This window comes from Papaver somniferum, chromosome 8, assembly GCF_003573695.1.
Source record: "Papaver somniferum cultivar HN1 chromosome 8, ASM357369v1, whole genome shotgun sequence".
Classification (NCBI taxonomy): Eukaryota; Viridiplantae; Streptophyta; class Magnoliopsida; order Ranunculales; family Papaveraceae; genus Papaver; species Papaver somniferum.
The window spans coordinates 16,471,028-16,492,269 of NC_039365.1; the positions used below are offsets into that span (position 1 = coordinate 16,471,028).

The 21,242-nt window shown below is 38.3% G+C and overlaps 1 protein-coding gene and 1 pseudogene across 2 annotated transcripts; both read right to left on the reverse strand.

Moving 5' to 3' along the window:
• Positions 1 to 2,485: 2,485 nt before the first annotated feature.
• LOC113305174 lies at positions 2,486 to 12,030 on the reverse strand (annotated as a pseudogene).
• LOC113301951 (GTP-binding nuclear protein Ran-2-like) lies at positions 11,794 to 14,110 on the reverse strand. Of its 2 annotated transcripts, none has more exons than XM_026550782.1 (5): positions 14,017 to 14,110; positions 13,751 to 13,886; positions 12,338 to 12,427; positions 12,023 to 12,195; positions 11,794 to 11,926 (listed from the first exon to the last, which is right to left on the reverse strand). In XM_026550782.1, the coding sequence occupies exons 1-4, from the start codon at positions 14,042 to 14,044 to the stop codon at positions 12,039 to 12,041; spliced, it is 411 nt and encodes a 136-aa protein (XP_026406567.1). In that variant the 5' UTR covers positions 14,045 to 14,110; the 3' UTR covers positions 11,794 to 11,926; positions 12,023 to 12,038. The 2 variants fall into 2 exon arrangements, with proteins under 2 accessions (XP_026406567.1, XP_026406568.1); XM_026550783.1 differs by having other exon boundaries at positions 13,751 to 13,808; positions 14,017 to 14,054.
• Between the last annotated feature and the right edge of the window lie 7,132 nt (positions 14,111 to 21,242).

Sequence of the window (21,242 nt, forward strand, 5' to 3'; positions counted from 1 at the left end):
TGTCGAAGCAGGACGCCAACATGCGCTCATGTTTGGGGGGCCTGGAAATGGTTTCAGCTGATTTGCCTTCCTCGTATGTGTGTATCCTCGTATAGCTCAGTTTCATTGCTTATGTTATACTTCTGTCCTTGATGCCCATCAGCAGCGTTTATCCTTTTTGTCCTCAGATTAGTTCAGTTTAATGGTGAGACAAAATCTTAAAGTAACTAGATCACTTATTAACGAGACGGAGGGAGTATTAAATATTCGGTTTCTGATCCGTAGGGGATGGTCGTGATTTTTGGAGAGTTGTGCGATGACTGTGAGATAATTTAAGAATATTTGGAGGGTTGTGCACTTAATGTGGGACTATCAAATTAGAAAATAAAATATTAACTACAACAAACTGATGGCACTTTATGATTATCTATTGTTATGTTTGATAGACAATTTATATTGAGCCCCCCTTAGCTGTGCAACTTCTTTGTGGTACTTGTTATATCGCAAGATGAAACACTTCATCATTTTTTTCGGGTTATATCTTCCAAAATGATTTTACAAGCAACTCATCCGCTGATTCTTCACGTACCAAGATGATAGTCAAAGTGGTATTCCTTGGTAAATGAGCCTCAGCATCGTCCCAAATTAGGTGCTACTGACAATCAACCTTACTGTGTATAGGCTGTCAGTTAATGGTAGCATAAATCTTCTAGTTATCCTGTCCCATAATATTTATGTGTTTCGTTATTTGCAGCCACATACCAGATTACTTCGGGAACTCAGAATGAGACTGATCCGAATAATGCAACTGTGGTAACTTTGTTTGACATCAGGTTTCCCTTTAACATAATCTGACCTTTTTTAGGCCTCCAGATATTTGTTGGTGGATTGGACTCTAATGTCACTGAGTTAAATTTGAGACCAGTTTTTAGCTAATCTGGAGAGTTATCTCATATGAAAATAAGTGTAGGAAAAAACTGCAGGTTTGTTCAGTTCGATAGGTAAAAGGAATTAGCCATACTTAAGTTCATCAGCAATCTCAGTTCGTGGTCGCTCTAACTTTTTTCTGTTTTAATTGCATATTGTGGCTTCAGGGCTTGTTCAAGCATCCGACTTTCACGGGGCCGCAGTCCTTCACATAAACAAGTATCTTTATATTTAAGCGATGTTCGTGGTTTAGAGCAAGTCTTATGGTGGAATCCAAACTATTTCAAGTGTGGAAAAACCATGCAATGTCAAGTTTAGTGGCTTCCAAGTTGGGGTCTTCCACAGAAAATCGAAACAAGATTCCACAATTTCGTGGAAGGGTTCGTGGAATCCATATGGACGCCAATAAGAATAGCGTTAAACACAATTAAGAATGGAGCTAAAAAAACGCAATTAAGAATTACGTTTTTTTTTATCCGTAGATTTAAAATGAGTTGTTAAAATCTAACGGCTGAAAAAAAAAAGCTTCATTCTTAATTGCGTTTTTTTAGTTCCATTCTTAATTGCGTTTTTTTTAACTCCATTAAGAATAGCGTTTCTACTATTCCACCATTACACTTGCGCTTCCATCCACAGTTCCAAGTGCTGAGATGGCGTGGAAGATGGAAGATGGATGGATTCCACCATAAAACTTGCTCTTACAAACTATTTTGCCTTACATGAACAATCCGGTGACATGGTTCATGCGGATCCAAACCAGTGGCCTGCAGCAGCTGGGAACATGAACGGATTCAATGGAGGTTATGAAATTGAAACCTATGGATATGTTTCAGCTGAAAAGCAGAAAGAGCAGAACCTTTGGAACAACAACGAGAAGCCTGCCCTTGCATGAGGGATTCTGTTGAGGGGTTCTTAATATTCTTATAGGTTTCCCCATTTTGCTGAAGGTGAGTATTCTTGTGGTGATTAGTTCTCAAACAACTCGAGAAAACGGTCATTATGATTATGAAGGCAACTGTATTAGTACTTCTGCTGCTAAATTTATCGCTACAGTTATCTATGAAATCAATGTTTCCTCTATCCATATATCTGGTAACCAACAAGACTTTGAACGCGTGAGTAGAGAGACGGACATTTTAACCTTGTCGGGCCAAACGGTACGGGAGCAATATTTCTGTGTTGCTCCGGTTTTGGCAAATTATGCCCACGACTGGGTTGCATATTTCTGAAGCCCATCAAAACAAGGGATATTTCTTTATTTAATTTCCACTAATTATATTTTATTTTCTTCTTTTCTTTTCGGAATGGCCGGTGCACGGAATCGCTTCTAACTTCAAGAACGAGGCCTTGTCCTCTCCCGGGCTCTTCCCAACTGGTTACGAGTTAATTTTTATGCGTACCAATAATGTACGACAAAGAGTAGCTTAGGAAGTTTATCGGTTAAAGCATCACGCAACTGACACAAGTATTTTATTTTATTAATTTTTTCTAACCCTTGTAGGTGTCATCATGTATTACAAATCGGACTAACACAAGTATATTTTGGTTATCATAATGTTCTTATCATACAATACAATGATCAGCGGGGGATGTTCATACCCATCACCATATTGTGCTCAAAACTATTTTGATCAGAGATTATTGGTACAGTATAGAGGTCTCGTGGCTCAAGTTCGTTAGCTTTCTCTTCTTTGTAGTTTGGTGGACAATCAGTCCCTGTGCGTCTCTTTAGCATCCTTCTCAAACTTTCTAGCTTCGCTGCTACTTCTTTCATGCTAGGCCTTTCTTGACCCTTAAAATTTGGACATCTTTTTGCAAGCTCCGCAGCTATTACAACTTGCTCTCGCTTGCCTTCCTTTGTTACTCGAGCATCAAGAAGGTCAAAGAGTCCCCCATCTTTCAGTGATGAAATGAAATATGTTGTAAGATTTCTTTGCTCTTGAGTTCTCTCAAATGATAGTGGCTTTTCTCCTGTTAAAAGCTCAATAACAACCACGCCGAAACTATAAACATCACTTTTCTCTGTCAATTGGCTGGTGCGGAAGTACTCTGGATCCAGATATCCGATTGTTCCTTGAACTAGTGTGGTTATTTGGGTTCGATCCAAAGGCACCAACCTTGATGCTCCAAAGTCTGATACTTTTGCAGTAAAATTTTCGTCTAATAGTATGTTTGTAGACTTTATATCCCTATGAATGACTGGTATAGCAGCTGCAGAGTGTAAATATGCAAGAGCACCAGCAGCTTCTGCTGCAATCCTCAACCGACCTTCCCAGGAAATAGATGATAACCCAGCAGCCTTGCGATGTATATGCTCGAAGAGAGTACCATTTAAACATACTCATAAACGAGTAACGGGACTTGAGTCTCTAGACAACATCCCAGGAGCCTCACCACATTTAGATGATGAACTTGTGTTAAGATGACAACCTCATTTATGAATTGCTCAATCTGACCCTGTACAATTATTTGAGACTTCTTGATAGCAACTACCCGATTATCTGATAATATTCCCTTGTAAACTGTACCATAGCCTCCACGACCAAGGATCCGACTCTTATCATAATTGTTTGTTGCTAATTCTAGCTCTTTTGCAGTAAAGATCTGTGTTGATTCTACGCCATTTTCATGTGAGCCTATTTGTTGTTTTAATAACAAACCACCATTTTGTAGAAGAATTTCTCTCTGAGTTTGGACAACTTTCTTTTCTTTATGCTTAAGAATAACCATGAACCGCCAATGATTAAAGACAACAACGCTACGCCAACGCCTGCATCATCAATTCATCAGTGACATCAATTAATTAAAGTGATTAGTCGAAACATAATAATCTTGCATCTTAGACTACTTAGTGAGGAAATTCATACCAACAGCGATTGTTATTACTATTTTAATTTGTCTATCACTGGGAGTGCAACCTTTCCCATCTTTCCTCCCATCCCCAGTACTGCCGTTTGGACAAGCACATCTGTAACTCCCAGCAATGTTTGTGCAAATTCCGTCACAAGGGTTGTTTGTTTCATCCTCACATTCGTTCACGTCTATTGAGCAGATCCCATCATGAATAAATAACATCACCATGCAAGGAAAAAGAAGAGAAATAATATTAAGTTTACAGCGTAGCTATATTACGGCTTGTGTATCATATGGATATACGAAAGTACCTTGGCATCCAGGACTGATATAAGGATTCCCTTCATAACCTTTATAGCAAGAGCAACGATACCCAAGACCATTGTCGGCATCGATACAGTAACTACCGTGTTCTTTATGACATGCAAAAGTAGACAGGTTTTTCTGTGCATCTTCACAAGTCTTATTCCCGATCGCCCAATTAAGCACAAATGGTAAGGCCGCATCTTTATTGTTTCTGGGATTATCTAGAAGATCAGTGTCCACGTTGAATTTGTTATAGCCTTTCTCCGCTATGAACACGGAGCTACACGGATTGAAAGACCACACCTTAGTGTCATTCCCCCGGGTGCTCCGGCTGGAATCTACTACTTGGAAAGATGTTTGCCCCTTCGGGAATGTCATTTCGCAACACCCACTGCCAGTGCAAGAACCTCCGTGATTGAACACCATTTACATGCTAGCACATCTAGATTGACACTGGCTTTTCATACCTAAAGATTGTTGCATACATTTCACAGCCGACAGCATACACTCTGTTTTTGGTATCCGAAAATGTAAAAGGACTGTCGATGAAATAATACCAAACGGTTCTTGCTGTTGACGTACGGCGTTAGCAAAGCGCCACTCTTATTGTAGCATGAGATGGCTCGCAGGGTTTTAAGGCGAATCTCTGATTCTGATATACTTTGAATTTCAATTTCCTCGATGTGATATTGTAAACTTGTACCCATACTAACATTTATCCGTTTATTTTCACCAGCTGCCCAGGATAAGAAAGGTTTTGGAGGATTATAAGTAGTATTGCAGTTAATGCTGAAGCCGAAACTCCCAAGTGATCCATCTATGGAGCAGTCACCTCCTGATAATGATATAATGCCAAACGGATAAGGAATGCTAACATTTCCACATTTAGCTTGGCAACCTGGCTTCGCCTGAGCAAACGATAATGATGATGAAGCTGATGTTGTCCAGCAGGAGATGATAATTACCAGCTGTAGCAAGATATGCTGAAAAATCATCATATGATTGATATCCTTTTGTAATCTACTTTCCTTAGTTACGATCGATTTGTTAGATAATTAAACTTCCTGAAATATCAAAATATGCATGTAACATAGATCTTCTTTCAATGAGGATGTGGAAGGGCGAACCGACCACCTGAGATGACCAGGTAGTTGACACGACAATAGTGCAAAAGTCAGATAGATCAGAAATGTGCTCACATGCCTCTTGTAGAAACAGAGAAAATGTCACAGTGGACGAATTTGATTGAATCATAACTATCCTACAAACAGAATGTCAATTATCCGTTCCAATCATTTGACATTACTACATTAGGATGATTTTTTATAGACCACCACTCAATTAAAGTATACACCACTTGATACAAACTGTTATACTATTGCTATACCAAAATATCAAGAAAAAAAAACTACTATTTATTTTGCGTACGACCAAATCATTTGGCGTCTTACGATGGATAAGCAAACCAAGTCACTAACATGTACGGCACGATTAATGGGTATTATTGACAATCTCGTTTCATGCTTACTGACAATAATTGATTTGACCAAGTGAATCATTAGTAGAAGAATTTTGGTTAATTACACTGCTAGCTGGATTACAATTTGTATTTTGAGACGGTAGATTTTGGATTACGTAGTACTTCTCGGGACACACGGCAAATCTTGAGCCGCAGGGCAAATTTCTTGCAGCCATTTTTTGTCACTAGCAGATTTCACATTTTCTCGATTGCGTATCTTAGGTCACATGCACAAGACAGATTTTGATCCTGAATAGTTTCTGCGTCGCAGTAGATTTACAGCAGATATAAGCGAGCATTGACACGCAAAAGTCAGGATTATAGGTTTATCCTACCAGTTTGAGACTCTCAGTTGAGGAGGATCGTCGCGCCAGCTTACTTGACCATTTACACATCTGGTAGATTTAACCGCTCTTACAGGGCATAGGAAACCAATCTATGGCAACTTAGAAAGTACTATGTTCAACAGTAATAAGGGAAGTGTAGAAAGGTTTCGTCAAACAGTAAACTTATGATTTTGATGGAGAAACAAACATCCTTCTCTTATCTCTTAGTTGAAAGCCTTGAATCTGGTTCTGCATTAAATTCCCTCACCGTGTATGTCTAGAAAATCTCCACAAATTGGTAACCGGCCTTGCAATATATGTAACTCAATGAACGCTAGATCCGAATACTTCATACCAAAAAGAAAGCATATGACAGCCAAAACCCACTAAATCCTTGACATTTTGCTCCCTGTATATGTGTTTAGGGGTTTTCCTGTTTTGTATTTTAACTTAGTGGCAACTTATTTGCAAAAGGCATTTGATTTCGATTAAAATCAGTAAGAGAGCATATATATCTTCAATAAGCAGCCTAATGGCATTCGAGTACTTCACCAAATACTTCCGAGTTTCTACCACTACCATCCATATGTAACATCAACATGCATACTAACTAGTGACACGAACAAGTACTCAAATGCTCATTCATTATTTAATTTATTTTTTTGAAGCATGCATACATATATCATTGGTAGTTCTCACACATTTTCTGAAATATCTTGTTACAATACGCATAAGTTTAACACAATTTCAATTCATCCACAATTACAAACTTTACCAACAGAGCCAGCTGGGACATGGTTCTCCAACCTAGGTTGATGCTGTCAAGAAAGCCACCTAAAAGCTCCATTTCGTTCATACGTAGTTACCCAATAAGAAAAAGAAAAAAAAACGATCCACCCAACACACTGATATTTCTTCACACATTTGAAACTATCGCGAGAAGTTCATGTACAACATTGTATTTGTGTTGGAACTAAATTGTCCAGAATCGAAGTCTGGGACACTGTAGAGTTCTGTTGGCTCAGGCACTGCTGGTGTTGTTTTCGTATTCTTGTCATGGCTTAAAGAATTTTTCAAATCTTCCAGCTCTGCTTCCACTTGTTTCATTGTCGGTCTTTCTTCACTCTTCAAGGAAAGACATCTCTTTGCAATGTCTGCACAAGCAAGGATATGCTCAAACTTTCCCTCTCTTACTACTCGAGCCTCAAGAATTCGAACAATATCGGGATCTTTTGTCATTGATGAAATGAAATACGTCGCAAGATTTCTTTGTTCTTCGGATCTTTCAAAAGATATAGGTTTTTCTGCTGTTAAGAGTTCTGCCAGAAGTACACCAAAACTATAAACATCACTTTTTTCTGTTAACTGACTAGTCAAGAAGTATTCTGGATCCAAGTATCCTAAGGTCCCTTGAACTAGAGTAGTTAACTGGGTTTGGTCCAAAGGGATCAACCTTGATGCTCCAAAATCAGATACTTTTGCCGTATAATTTTCATCTAATAATATGTTAGCGGACTTGGTATCTCTGTGAATGATAGGTGTTGAAGCTGCAGAGTGTAAATATGCAATTGCACCTGCAGTTTCTGTTGCAATCCTGAGACGATTTTGCCAGGAAATAGATGAAAACTCACTTCTATTGCAGTGTATATGCTCATAAAGGGTACCACTAGCAACATATTCATAAACAAGCTAAGGAACTTCAGTCTCTAAACGACAACCTAAGAGCTTTACGACGTTTCGATGATTAATCCGGGTTAGAATAACAACCTCATTTATGAATTGCTCAATTTGACTCTGGTCGAATATTTTGGACTTCTTGATGGCTACTTCTCGATTATCTGACAAAACTCCCTTGTAGACTGTACCATAACCCCCCTCTCCAAGCACACGACTTTTGTCATAATTGTTGGTTGCTCTTTCTAGCTCTTTTGCAGTATATATTTTAGTTGATTCAACACCACCTTCATCAGAGGGTACATTCTGTTGTAATAGCAGTCCACCATTCTGCTTAAAGAATTTCGCTTTGAGTTTGATCTGTTTTCTCTTCGTTACGAAGAAGTATAACCAAGAACCACCAACTATCAAAAACAAAAGCCCTAGGCCAGTACCTGAATCAATCAACCAGTTAGTATATATAAGTTTATGAATTACGCTTTTGATACACATAACACAAAACTAACAGAGAATGCTGATACATACATACATGCGTGCATGTTATGGATATAAATCACAAACAAGCAAGGGAGTGAAACTTCATTACCAAGCGAGACAGTTAATAGAATTGATTTCCTGGTAAAGCAGCCACGACCATCTTTTCTTCCGTCGCCAAGGCTGCCCTTTGGACAAGAACAATTGTAACTCCCTTCAGTATTCGTGCAAATTCCTTCACAGGGATTGTTTTTTTGTTTTCACACTCGTTCACGTCTGTTAAGCAAAACATCTCTACAGCTTAATTCATCTGGCATATGGGTCCAACTAAAGAAAAAATATAACTACAGCAATTAATCCATGATATACAATGTGAACCTAATTGAAGCAGATTATACATACCTTGGCATCCAGGACTGAGGTAAGGGTTCCCCTCGTAACCCTCGTAACAAGTGCAACGATACCCGTCATTGTTGTCAGAATTGATGCAGTTACTGTTCTCTTGGCATGCCAAGTCTTTCTGTGCTTCTTCACACGTCTTATTCCCTATTGCCCAATCAATAACGAGAGAAAGATTACTCCCTTTTGCAATAAAATCAGTGGACGGAAGAAGAAAATCAAATGCATGAAACGTGTACTGGTCTTGCTCAGCCAAAATTGCATAACTACATTTATTGAAAGACCATATTTTTGTATGGTTGTCATAGCTGTTCACGTTTGCTCCAAACCAATTTATACTCTTGGGGATGGTCAACTCGCAACAACCATGTCTTTCACTGACCTTTCTACGATTTCTGTTCTGCTACGACATAATGAAATGCAGCTGCCTTCATACAGAGTTTCGTTCTTATCACGTTCGATCACAATATAACCTTGGAAACTGGTGACAGTATCGCAGCCAATAGCAAACAACCTGTTTTTGGTATACGATAATGTAAAAGGACTCCTGTCTATGGCGTACGCTAGCTCATTAGGTGGTGAGTTAGGGGAACCCTCTTCCTCTATGAACACACCAGACTCGGTGAAACATCTTCTGGCAACCACGGCATTTATCACTCGAATTTCAGATTCTGATATGCTTAAAACTTGCAGGTCACCCTTGCCTAAGAAGGGCTTGGGAGGATCAAAAGAAGTATTGGAGGTTACACCGTATCCTCTCCCAACTCCATTAATGGAGCATCCTTCTCCACCCGAAGCATCAAATATGCCAAACGGATAAGGAATACTAACATCCCCACACTTGGCTGGACAACCAGGTTTTGTCTGCATAAATGATGATGCCGCCGCCGTTTCCAACCCTGCAGATATCAATAGCCAGCAGGAGATGATCAGTTGAAATAAGAGTGGTGGAGACATAGTAATTAGTAAATCAAATGGCTCTGATTGTCAGAGAAGATATTGAAAGATATGATTGTTGATGGGCTCTCTCTTTGTAGCAACTGCTAAGTACTCCCTTCGTAAATATTTTTGTTTTTTTTTTTAATGAAATTGATTTAGCAAAAGAAAGAAAAATATAATTTAGTTGAATGTTGGAAGTTGGAAGAGCTCTCTTTCTTTTCTTTTTAAAGCCAAATCTGGGCTAACCCCTCGGACAGGCTTGGAGAAGCTTTGCTAGATAGGGTTTGACTTTGCTTTTACTATTATTCTACTACTATATATATATTTCTTTTTTTTTTGATCGACATTCTACTACTATAACTTGATACATGGAAATGGTAATCGTTCACTTCAAAAAGCCACCTCACTGACAGTTGTAATGAAAAGGTCTCCTTTCTCACAGTTATGGTTTTTCTATGTTTATAAAAAGTACGGATTTTATCTCATTTTTACCTTCACTACCTTTACTAATTATGATTAAGGCAATCTTCCAAGAAGTAATCCTGTTTAGCCCTGTTCCACTCGGCTAATGTATCTGCTTCATTATTGACATTAGTAATCTTCATCATTGATGTCCGCTAATTTGCTATCCACTCAATATATTAAGATAAGTACCTGTTGTTTCATCGAAAGAAGAATCAACTTGAAGCCCATTCAGTTCATGATTATGTATATTTTTGTTATCTTTTTTGTTCAAACCTCTTCTACCTGTCTGTTATGTGTCACCATACCTAGTTCAACCTTCCAGTCTGCCAAAGTTTGCTTAATACTCCTGATTTCCCAGTTCCTAAAGTTCCAAATTTGCCAACAAACTGTATTGTACACGTCAGTCCAGTCTTGCCCAATCAAGAACGAGGGATATATTACTCTCTTTAGCAATAAAATCAGTGGAGGGAAGAAGAAAATCAGATGCATGAAACGTGTACTGGTCTTGCTCGGCCAAAATTGCATAACTACATTTATTGAAAGACCATACTTTTGTATGGTTGTCAAGGCTGAACACGTTGGCCCCAAACAAATTACTAAATTTATCCTCTTGGGGATGGTCAACTCGCAACAACCATGTCTTTCACTACAAGAACTTTCTACAATTTCTGTTCGGCTACCACATGATGACACGCACATGCCTTCATACAGAGTTTCGTTCTTGTCACGTTCAATCACAATAAAACCTTGGAAACTGGTGACAGTGTCGCAGCCAATAGCAAACAGCCTGTTTTTGGTATATGAGAATGTAAAAGGACTCATGTCTATCTTGTACATCAACTGATCAGGTGGGAGGTTATTGTGGGAAGTCTTTTCCTCTATCAACGCACCGGACTCCGTGAAACATCTTCTGGCAATCAGGGTATTTATCACTCGGATTTCAGATTCTGATATGCTTAAAACTTGCCGGTCACTACTCTTGCCTAGGAAGGGATTGGGAGGATCAAAAGTGGTATTGCAAGTTACTGTATACCACATCCGATCCCCACTCCATTAATGGAGCATCCTTGTCTGCCGGCAACTTCAAATATGCCAAACGGATAAGGAATACTAACATCCCCACACTTGGCTGGACAACCTGGTTTTATCTGCATAAATAATGATCCGGATGCTGTCACCGTTCCCAACACTGCAGATATCAATACCCAGCAGGAGAAGATGATCAGTTGAATTAAGAGTGGTGGAGACATAGTAATTAGTAAACCAAATGGCTCTGTTTGCAAATGAAGATATTGAAAGATTGTTGATCAGCACTCTTTGTAGCTAACTGCTAAGTACTCCATCTATTATGACTTTTGAAGAGGTATTATATGATATTCAATCAAGTGGCAATTGATATAGTTGGTGCGACTTAGTCCCTGCCCGTTTCAATAAGTGATTTTGACTTTGGGTTTTAATGATATTGATTTAGCAAAAGAAAAGATAAATAAATGCAGTTGAATCCTGGAAGGGCTATTTTTCTAATTCTTTTCACTGGCAAATCTGGATCTGACCCCTCGGACAATTTTGGAGGAGCTTTGCTAGATAGGATATGACTTTGCTGTATATATAATACTTAACGTGGATGGAAATGGTAATCGTTCACTTGACCATTAACTTATAAAAGGCCACCTCACTGACAATTCAAATCTCTTAACGGTTGGGATAATTCGTAGGACACCAAAGGGACCATTTAGTACCATCTGATTTTGATAAGCATCATTTCATTTCCAAAAAAGTTTTAAAAGCTTGCACTCCAAAAACAGATGGGAGCTCGAGGTGATCACTTAATCATCATCAACAGCAGCAGGCAGCAGAAGCTAGTTCTTGTTCGTTCCTGAAATCAAATTAAGAAACAGTTTCAAGTTTACCAGTGATGACTTTACCTAGGGATAACTCTGAAAAATATGACGGACGAAGGACTAGGAATAACACAAAGAAGAGAACTTGCTTATTTTGTGCCTCCAAATCAATTTCAACCTCTGAGGGAGCAAGTGGAGGTGGCCGAACAAAGCACGTAACCATACTGCATTAATGCAAAATGTTGGTAAAATTATAATAAACAAGAGGGTAGTGACACTTTAAAAAGCAACAAAAGAAGGTTTCCAACTTATATACGTACCGTGCCATCCACCTGGCTAGATAGAAGAAGCAAAGTTGTAGCTACCCTTTGCAGAAATCTCATAGTAAGGGAGATTCTTCAAGTGGAAAGAGATGTCCTCTGGTTTCACTTGCCTGTTCTTAACATCATCAACCTTGTTTCCACAAATAACAGTTGGAATACGTTCATCCAACCTACATTAGCATTCCATATATTAAAAGAATCTCACTGAGATTAAGTTATCAAGGTATCTTGGTCCTGACAAGACAAGACCCGGACCAGCGGTTCACTACATTGCATCAAACTAAACAATAGTTAACAATAGATGAAACAAACCTGCGGACAATTCTGTACCATTCCGGGACATTATAGCACGTCGCACGGGAAGTAACGTCAAACATAATTATAGCACAACTTGGAGATTCACTACGCAAACACAAAGAGCTCAAGTTAAGAGTTTCTCCAATGGCATGTGTGTGGAGATAAATGTCGAAATCCACCTCGAATACACATCCGTTTTTTCTAAAATCATTCTCCAACCATGATGTCTTAAACCAATGTATAGATGACTTTGGGTAGACAATATCAAGGAGAGTGTCAAGTTTTAGACATTCCTCTTGACATTGTCTACCAACCTAGTCAGCTTTTAATTAATTGAATTGACTTTAATATATTAACTTAACCATTTTTAGAAAAACAGATTGTGGACTTTAATATATTAATTATGGAAAATAAAATTATACTAATTAAATGAAGAGGTTACATGCAATATCGTTGGAGATGTATTTTTTCTCTCCCTAATTTTAAAGAAAAACAGATCATAAATGCTTTATTTTTATTGCCACATAGGAAGCACACACAATGACCATCGGAGAAGCTCCAAGTATGGAACAACAAGATAACCCGCGGAAAATCAAAACAAGAAAAAGAAACCAAAACAAGATAACTGTAAGTCCAAGTGTACCAATACTGTACATTGGTTTTTAAATACACAAAGCTCAATAGCAAATTTGTACGTTGAGTCATACCTGAACACATGTGATATAAAGGAGTAATGCTAAATTGACCGCAGCTATCACGGTGATAAATCCCATGAGAGGGAATGAACGGTTAGATGGGGGCTCTGGGGGAGATTTGTAGGGGTAGGTATAAGGTGGGGGCCACTTCTTTTTTCTCTCTCACTCGGTGATAGCTGCGGTATCCCACACGGTATACCAAGCATTGTTGGATATAAAGAACACATTGATTAAGTTTGAACTATTGTGTGGATGGAGTGCAATCAGTGTTTGCAAGCAAGAGAAATCATATTATTGTTGGATGTTAACACTTGCAAACAAATGCCCCTACATGGTCAAACTTGGACCAAAACAACGTTTAGACACTAGCCTTCTATAATATTCATCTTAAGCCCGCATACAAACATCAAAGATAGCAATTTCATTGTAACAAGAAAACAACTAGCTCAAAGTAGTAATTAAATTCAGAAGAGCTATATCTTAAGCCTATATACAAACACCAAGGACTGATGATACTACCAACACAATTTCAAATTTTGAACACAACAAACTCAAAGTAGAACATGAATGGTCAGTGAAATCAGAAAGGGTAAAAATCTACACAATAAAATGCGAAAAACATAGAAAAGAATCAAAAGATCCACATTCAACTGCAAGAACATCCTGATCATTATAAAATACAAATCAAAGCAAAATGAAGAAAAAAAAATGCATGCTTTAAATGAATACTTACTAAAATTTACGTACTGGTTGACCCCCATCCCCACCGAATAACTCAGCCTCCTGCCCATCTGTATCCCAACAGTAAAACATCATCTGTCCATTGTCGGTTCGAAAATTCATAGGATGAACTACGACGTGAATATTAGCTAAAAAAACCAAAATTTCAGCAATCAAAACATACTTCCACATGAAAATTTACATAATATCAGAGAATAAGAAAAAATATATATAAAGGCTCAACCAAAAAAAGATAGATCAGTGTATCAAGATACTTACGATCTTTTTTCTTCAGCCTTTCGCCCATAAGATGTCTATTTGCAAAAGTAGTCTTTCCTGGTCACATATCGATCGATGTTAAAGCCTAGCAATCCACCAAATTTCTTTTTTTTTACCTAAACAAATCGATCGATTCCGAAAAATCAATTACCAGTTCCAGCATCACCAACGATAAGTAGTTTGAAACTAGGGTACCTCACAAGTTCCTGACATGCAAGCGCCTATTCAAAAAGAAAAAAGAAAAGAAAAAAAGACATTAATCAAACATCGCCGCCTTCATCGCCTCATCGCCCGCACTTATTTACCATTATCCCCGCCTCTGGTTTACAAAACAAGAGATGAAACAAGCAAATATTTACCATTATCCCCGCCTCTGGTTTTAGTTTTGCAGAAAGAGTTGGATTATGAATATGTAGAGAGTTCTGATGAAAGAGAAAAGAGAGGTATAAGGGTTGTCTGAAGATTGCTCTGATAATCTAAAACAACAGAAACGTTAGAACTAACTCCATGGCGTCCATCTGTTGAATACCTGCGACTTTAACTCGAAGTAAATCCAGATACTATGCCGGTACCTGAAAAATGAGTACCCCAATGTATTACGAGAGAACGACATAACCTTTGGAAATATTACCCGAATGGGAAGTTATTATGTCCACTGGCGGAGGCAAGGGTGTGCGCCTTCAATCTAAAATCTCTCTACTGGGTATTGATTTTCAAGCCCAAATCTATTACTTTGCATCCCCTAAAAATGTTGAATTGAAACCCCAAGATGCAAAATCCAATTCTTAGTCTTAATTTTCACTTCTCACTCGTGTACTGGTCATATTTACTCACTGCCATAGACATGAGAGTTGCGACCTTTAACATTTAACAACACTAACAAAAGGATTCATGAACACTTCGATCTTTTGAGGAACTTAAAAAGAAGTAGGCTAGATTGCATCTAATTGTACAGATGCCGCCTTAATATAGAACGTGCGATTGGGGATATAAAACACAATTGGGGATAGAGAAAAAAGACAAAAGCTGGATCCAAATAGGTCACCCCTTATTTAATAATTTTTTAATTCCTAATCTACCCCTCACTAATCAGGTTTAGTGGTTAATTAAAATTAGGAAAAATATTAAATATTTGTTAAATGACTAGTGTGTATTTTTTATTTGAATTTGGGTGAGTGAGGTTAGAGTAGAAGGAGGGACAAAATATTTGAGAGGGAACTTTTTTTGGTGAAAATGAAAGATGATTGTGAAGAGAGAATTGCTGCTGATGAATCTTTAACTCAACTCCAATAAGGAGCTTATCTTGAATCTTCAGCCAATAACAACAACTCACAATTGCAAGTTTTTGTGGAATCAACACCTTTGGAACATGAATTTTATGAGCATGAAGTGTTTAGTGAAGAACCAACCCAAGAGAGTAAACTAGCTCAACATATAAGCACTCCCAATACTCAGGTGAAGCTGCGAACCGGTTGAAAAATTGATTTTTTTCTTTGAATCCACCATTGTTGTTGTTGTAAAAGCTCGGTACCGCCATAGTCAAAGTATGAATATCATGCCGGAACCACAAATAACGGCATAGTATTCATACTATGACCATGCCAGAACCTTGATATCCCCCATTTTGAAACTAAAACCGGCATAGCATGCAACCAAATTACTATGCCGGTACCAAAGTTATTTTTTACCTCCCACAGAATGTTCTACGGAATATCCAACCGACATGGTAGAATTATAAGGTTACCATGAAAAACATACAGCAAGCAGTGTCTTCCGAAGCTAAATAAATACCGGCATGTAAAATTATCTATCGTTCCACGCCGGAACTATGTACCGGCGTGGAACCATAGATAACAATAATGTCGGAACACATGCCGACGCAGTTAAGTTTTAACATACCATGTCGGTACCTACAAAAAAACATACAGGAAGGAGTGTTTTCCAAAGCCAAAAACCGGCATGGTATAGTATGTATGTGACACGCCGGAACCTCCTACCTGCGTGGTCACTTAGATTACGAGCACGCTGGAACCATTATTTCCGGATTTGCTTTTAAATATATTGAGAATGCCGGAAGCATCTCAAAATTGGTCTTCAGTTCCGGTGCAGTTACACTATGCCGGGACTATGATCGAGCATGCCAGAACTGCATACTTGCATAGTATTCAAAAAAAAATTTGGACTAATACATTTTCTTTTCGTTCGATCCTTAGGTTGTGACATATACTGATCCAACAAATAAAAAACCGCTCAGTCGGGATATATCGGAATATTATAAAATGCCTCTGGTATGTTACCAAAGATTTCTTTTCACCTAGTATCTTGAATATCACCAATGGATTGCTTGTAATGAACCTTATAATCTCCCATTGTTTTCCTTATGTAGGGAACCACTTTCTGGCATGCAACTAGCCTCATCAATTCTGGCCACAATCATCTCTTGCGTCGAGCTTCCGAGCTTAGATGATATGCGAGGCCAACGTGTTGGACCGGCAATGCTGCAAATCATTGCGGATGCCTACGTACCCTTCCCTACTCTAAAGAGATCAAGCACAGACCGTAGTTTATCCTCGAAGGGACAGAAACTTAAGCCAACTCGTTTGCATGGCCGTGGCCAAGCAATAATGGAAATGGCCTAGTCCGTATAGGTCGTTCAGTCAAAATGCATCCAAGTGATGCATGTTTGGTACGCAATATGGCATAACGATGCCTAATCATCAAATTCCCTATCCGCGAGGCTACGCAACTATAAATGAAATTAGTGCATCCAAGTAATGCATGTTTGGTTCGAACCCTTATCTTGTATGGCCAGTCCTTTCCCTTTACTAGGAAATTAAAGCAGTCGTTTTCAAATCCTCGGCATATATGCAAACGAAGGAATACAGTAACTCGCTGATAGGGGATTCACGAGTGTTTCGACAAACTTACCTCCCGTACCAGAGGGGGGATGAACCGCTGAAGTCGACTCGGGCCACGACTCCTATGTGATATACGAACCCGAGGAGCCGAGGCGATATCGTAATCGTCGTCCTTCTCTGCAAACAGTTGATATTTAAACTACCCTTCTGTAGGGTTTAAAAAAAAAAGTCCCAAAGTCCACGGTCCAAAGTCCAAAAATAAAGTGCAAAAGAAAAAGATAATCTAAAAAAAAATTCTAATTTTTTTTTGTCTCTCTCTCTTTTTTTTTAATTAATTTTTATTCTTCTTTTCTTTCGCTCCTTTCGCTTTGCTCTTACTCCAAATCTTTAAGTATTCACCAAAAACTTTGGCAAATTTTTCTTTCGCTCCAAACTCCAAAATCTGTAAGGAAAAGACAAAACCCCAAAAACGTAAAGAAGAACAAATAAAATAAACATGAAAAACAAATAAAAACCTAAAAAAAAAAAATCTAAAAACTCTAGCCTAAAGACAAGTCGGCGGCGCCAATAATTGATGTGATTTCAAGTTGTTGTAGGCAAAAGTTCGTTGAGACTTGTGAAAGCAAAAGATTTTAGATTTAATGAAATTTAAAAACAAACAAAGCTTCATTCAAGATTATTAGGAATAACCAAGACACTGATTCCACTATCACACATGAATAAATTATGGCAAATAATCCAAAACTCTAATTGTCTTTTAAATCCCTTATTTCTTAATTCACAAATAATCAGGCAAATTCTCAAATATCAATTGTATTCTCTAAGCATAGATTATCAATTAACTAAACAAATTATAACCTATCAGATTGAATCACAACTAATTAAGAAAATTATGCAAACAATTTAAAACTCTACAAAAGCAGTGATTGAGTTAATTATAAATTATAAATTAGAGAAAATAAAATAGTTACCAATTATTCATGCGTAAATAGCTTCCTCATTGCCTTGGTTGTGGGAGATTTAGCTCATTATCATGTTGGAAACACGCTCAAAATTCATTTTTATTGCTCAAAGATGGTGTACAAATGATGAAATGGGAGAGAAATCAATTAAAGCCGGGTTTGTAACAGTTATAAGTGTGACCGAACTGTTACTGGGAACAATATAAACTAACTGTCGTTGTCACTGTAGCCAAACGACTGCCTCTGTGGGTCGATGTTCTTCGTGTTCTTCAGCTTCAGCAGCAGAAATGGAATTTCCTGAAACTCGATTATTTACGTCTCTGTAGAGTTCTAACTATCCCAAACTCCCTCCTTACCTCTGCTGACTGCTCAAACCCTCATTTATATACGCCAGGACCAAATATCTTCCCCTTAATTACCCAAATCTTCTCGCAAATATCTTCACCAATTTGTAGCGAGTATAGTTTCCCATTTTATCTCCATCACGCGTCATCTGGCAGCTAAGAACATATACAGAGACTCAAACACCCTAACTGCACACGCCAACTCACAAAAATCCCGTGAATGTCTCGACCAAATATATGTTCCCTGTTTTATCAAAATCTTCTCTTTCTTCGAAACAAAACCACGTATCAAGCATGTTTAGCTGTGACACCACAATCCCAATCATAATGTGACAAGAAATCCTCGGAAATCTCGTCTCAGATTCTTCCAGGGAGTTACGTATTTAACTGCAGCTGAGAGGAATAGTTTCTCGCCAAAAAAGAAAATTCAAATGAAGGGGACGACCTCCCCTTAACAGAGATGGGGGTGCGAATAGAAGTTGGCGCCCCTGAGGTGCCCCTTAACCAAACTGAGAGTCCGCATAGAAAATATCCAACGGGGTGCTCCGCATAATTTTTCGAGCCGATTTTTTCAAAAATGTTTATTTCCCAAAAATACCTAGAAATACAAAAAACGCCATAATAAGTACGAAATCCAGTACCAACAATACATAAAATTGAGGACAATATAGACACATAAATGCGTCTATCAAATACCCCCAAACTTATTATTTGCTAGTCCTCGAACAAAAATAATCTAGAAAATAAAATGACTACACTTAGCACGTGCAACAAGTCGTTAAACCGCTAGGTGGCCCTAGCGGCGGAGTGTTGTCTCCGGAGGGTTTACCATAGGTGTACCCACAAAACCTTTACTCCAGACCCTAGCTATATACGCAGTACCTTGGAAGGCACTAAAGAATCTCCTTGGTTGGCATATAAACATTGACTATATGAGGAAGTACCCTGATGCGAATTTCCAATTGTTGTACACGAGTTTGCACTCAGCATACTATAATTCATATATAAGTGACAGAGCTCTACTCAGATAGATTCTAGACATCATAACCGGAGTCAACCAATCATATGGAAAGATTAAGAAGATGGATAAAGAGAAAAATATATGGTTAAAGTGAACGGTGTTTCCCATATCTGTCTGAAGGCCTCTGCCAAGATGATCCTATCCTAATGGACTGAGATACCAGTCTGATTAATATCAACACAACTGGCATATACAAGGGGACCAGTGGCTGATAAACCTAACTCTAGGTCAACACAACTGGCATAAACAAGGGCACCAGTGGTCGACTGTATTGAATTTATTCCGGTTGGTCTGATGGTCTGGTCTTTTTTTTTTTTTTTTATATCTCAATCACTCTATTTCACCTAGCAATGGTAACAACTTGAGTCGTGTGCCCCACGAAATCACTTAAGAAATAAAAACAGAAGGGATTAGGATTCAACGAGTTATGGCGAAACTACCATGTTTTTTTTTTTTAATTCTAATACTTGAGCTATGTGCTTTTATGAATAGACTCTTTAGATGTTACCATCTAATCAGATTGGTTCCTCAACTCCTACAACCAAGATGTTCCCATCCACTTAAATTGGTTAGTGCCAACCTTAATAAGCATAAATTTCTAGGCTCTGGAGTTTATTTATTGCAACTAAAAGCTAACAAAAAGTTTCTTCCCACCCCCAAACTTAAATCTAACATTGTCCTCAATGTTTATAATGAAAGAGAAATACCAAAAAGAAAAGTAACATGAGGAATCAGTAAAGAGAGAAGTCGGAAAGATAGTACCTGGGTGAAGAGAGAAATCAAAAACTAATATACAACATACAATCGCCTCGATGGTCAATCAAGGGTAAACAGGGTCCTCCAGAGGGACCTCCTCAACATCAACTGTAGGAAAAGGTTCCAAAAAGGGTTTCAATCTCTGACCGTTAACCTTCGAAGAACTACTACCATCTTGTGTCTCGATCTCAACAGCTCCATGAGGAAAGACAGTGCGAACAATAAAAGGACCCGTCCACCGAGAACGTAACTTCCTAGGGAAAAGATGCAAGCGGGTATCATATAAAAGAACTTTTTGACCTGGAGAAAATGACTTCCTTAAAATATTTCTATCATGCACAATTTTCATTTTGTTCTTATACTCCTTCACACTATCGTAAGCATCTATACGAATCTCTTCCAACTCATTGAGCTGGAGTTTCCTATAGGCTCCTGCCTTGTCGAGTGAAAAATTTAGCTGCTTAACAACCCAATATGCTCTATGTTCTAACTCAACAGGTAAGTGACATGCCTTGCCATACAAAAGTCGATAAGGTGACATTCCAATGGGGTCTTAAACGCAGTACGGTAAGCCCATAAGGCATCAATAAGCCTAGACGACCAGTCTTTCCGATTAGGATTAACTATTTTCTCTAATATACGTTTTATCTACCTATTGGAAACCTCTACTTGACTATTAGTTTGTGGATGATACGGGGTAGCTACCTTATGTGTAATACCATATTTCTTCATCAAAAGACTAAAAGGTCCATTACAAAAGTCGAGCCTCTATCACTAATTATAGCTCGCGGTGTACCAAAACGTGTAAGTATATTATTTTTCAAGAACTCAGTCACAACCCTATGGTCATTTGTTTTACACGCAACCGCCTCAATCCACTTAGAGACATAGTCTACAGAGACAAGGATGTAAAGGTTACCAAAAGAATTAGGAAACGGACCCATAAAGTCAATACCCCATACATCAAAGACCTCAACAACTAAAATAGGGTTCAAGGGCATCATTTTCCTACGGGAAATGGTTCCTAATTTCTGGCAACGCTCACAAGTAACACAGTGACTATGGGAGTCTTTAAACAACGAAGGCCAATAGAATCCACACTGCAATATCTTAACAGCAGTCTTCTTAGCACTAAAGTGACCCCCACAAGCATGATCATGACAAAAGGAAATAATACTGGACTGGTCACTCTTAGGTATACATCTCCTAATAATCTGGTCTGGAGAATACTTAAACAAATAAGGATCATCCCAAAAGAAGTGCTTCACCTCGACTAAAAACCTAG

Coding starts and splice junctions, on each gene's coding strand:
- LOC113301951 (XM_026550782.1), bottom strand. CDS start 14,044: ATGGGCGAAAGGCTGAAGAAAAAAGATC. Junction 13,887..14,016: donor AAGGCTGAAGAAAAAAGATC/GTAAGTATCTTG, acceptor TGGTTTTTTTAG/CTAATATTCACGTCGTAGTT. Junction 12,196..12,337: donor TGGTACAGAATTGTCCGCAG/GTTTGTTTCATC, acceptor ATGCTAATGTAG/GTTGGATGAACGTATTCCAA.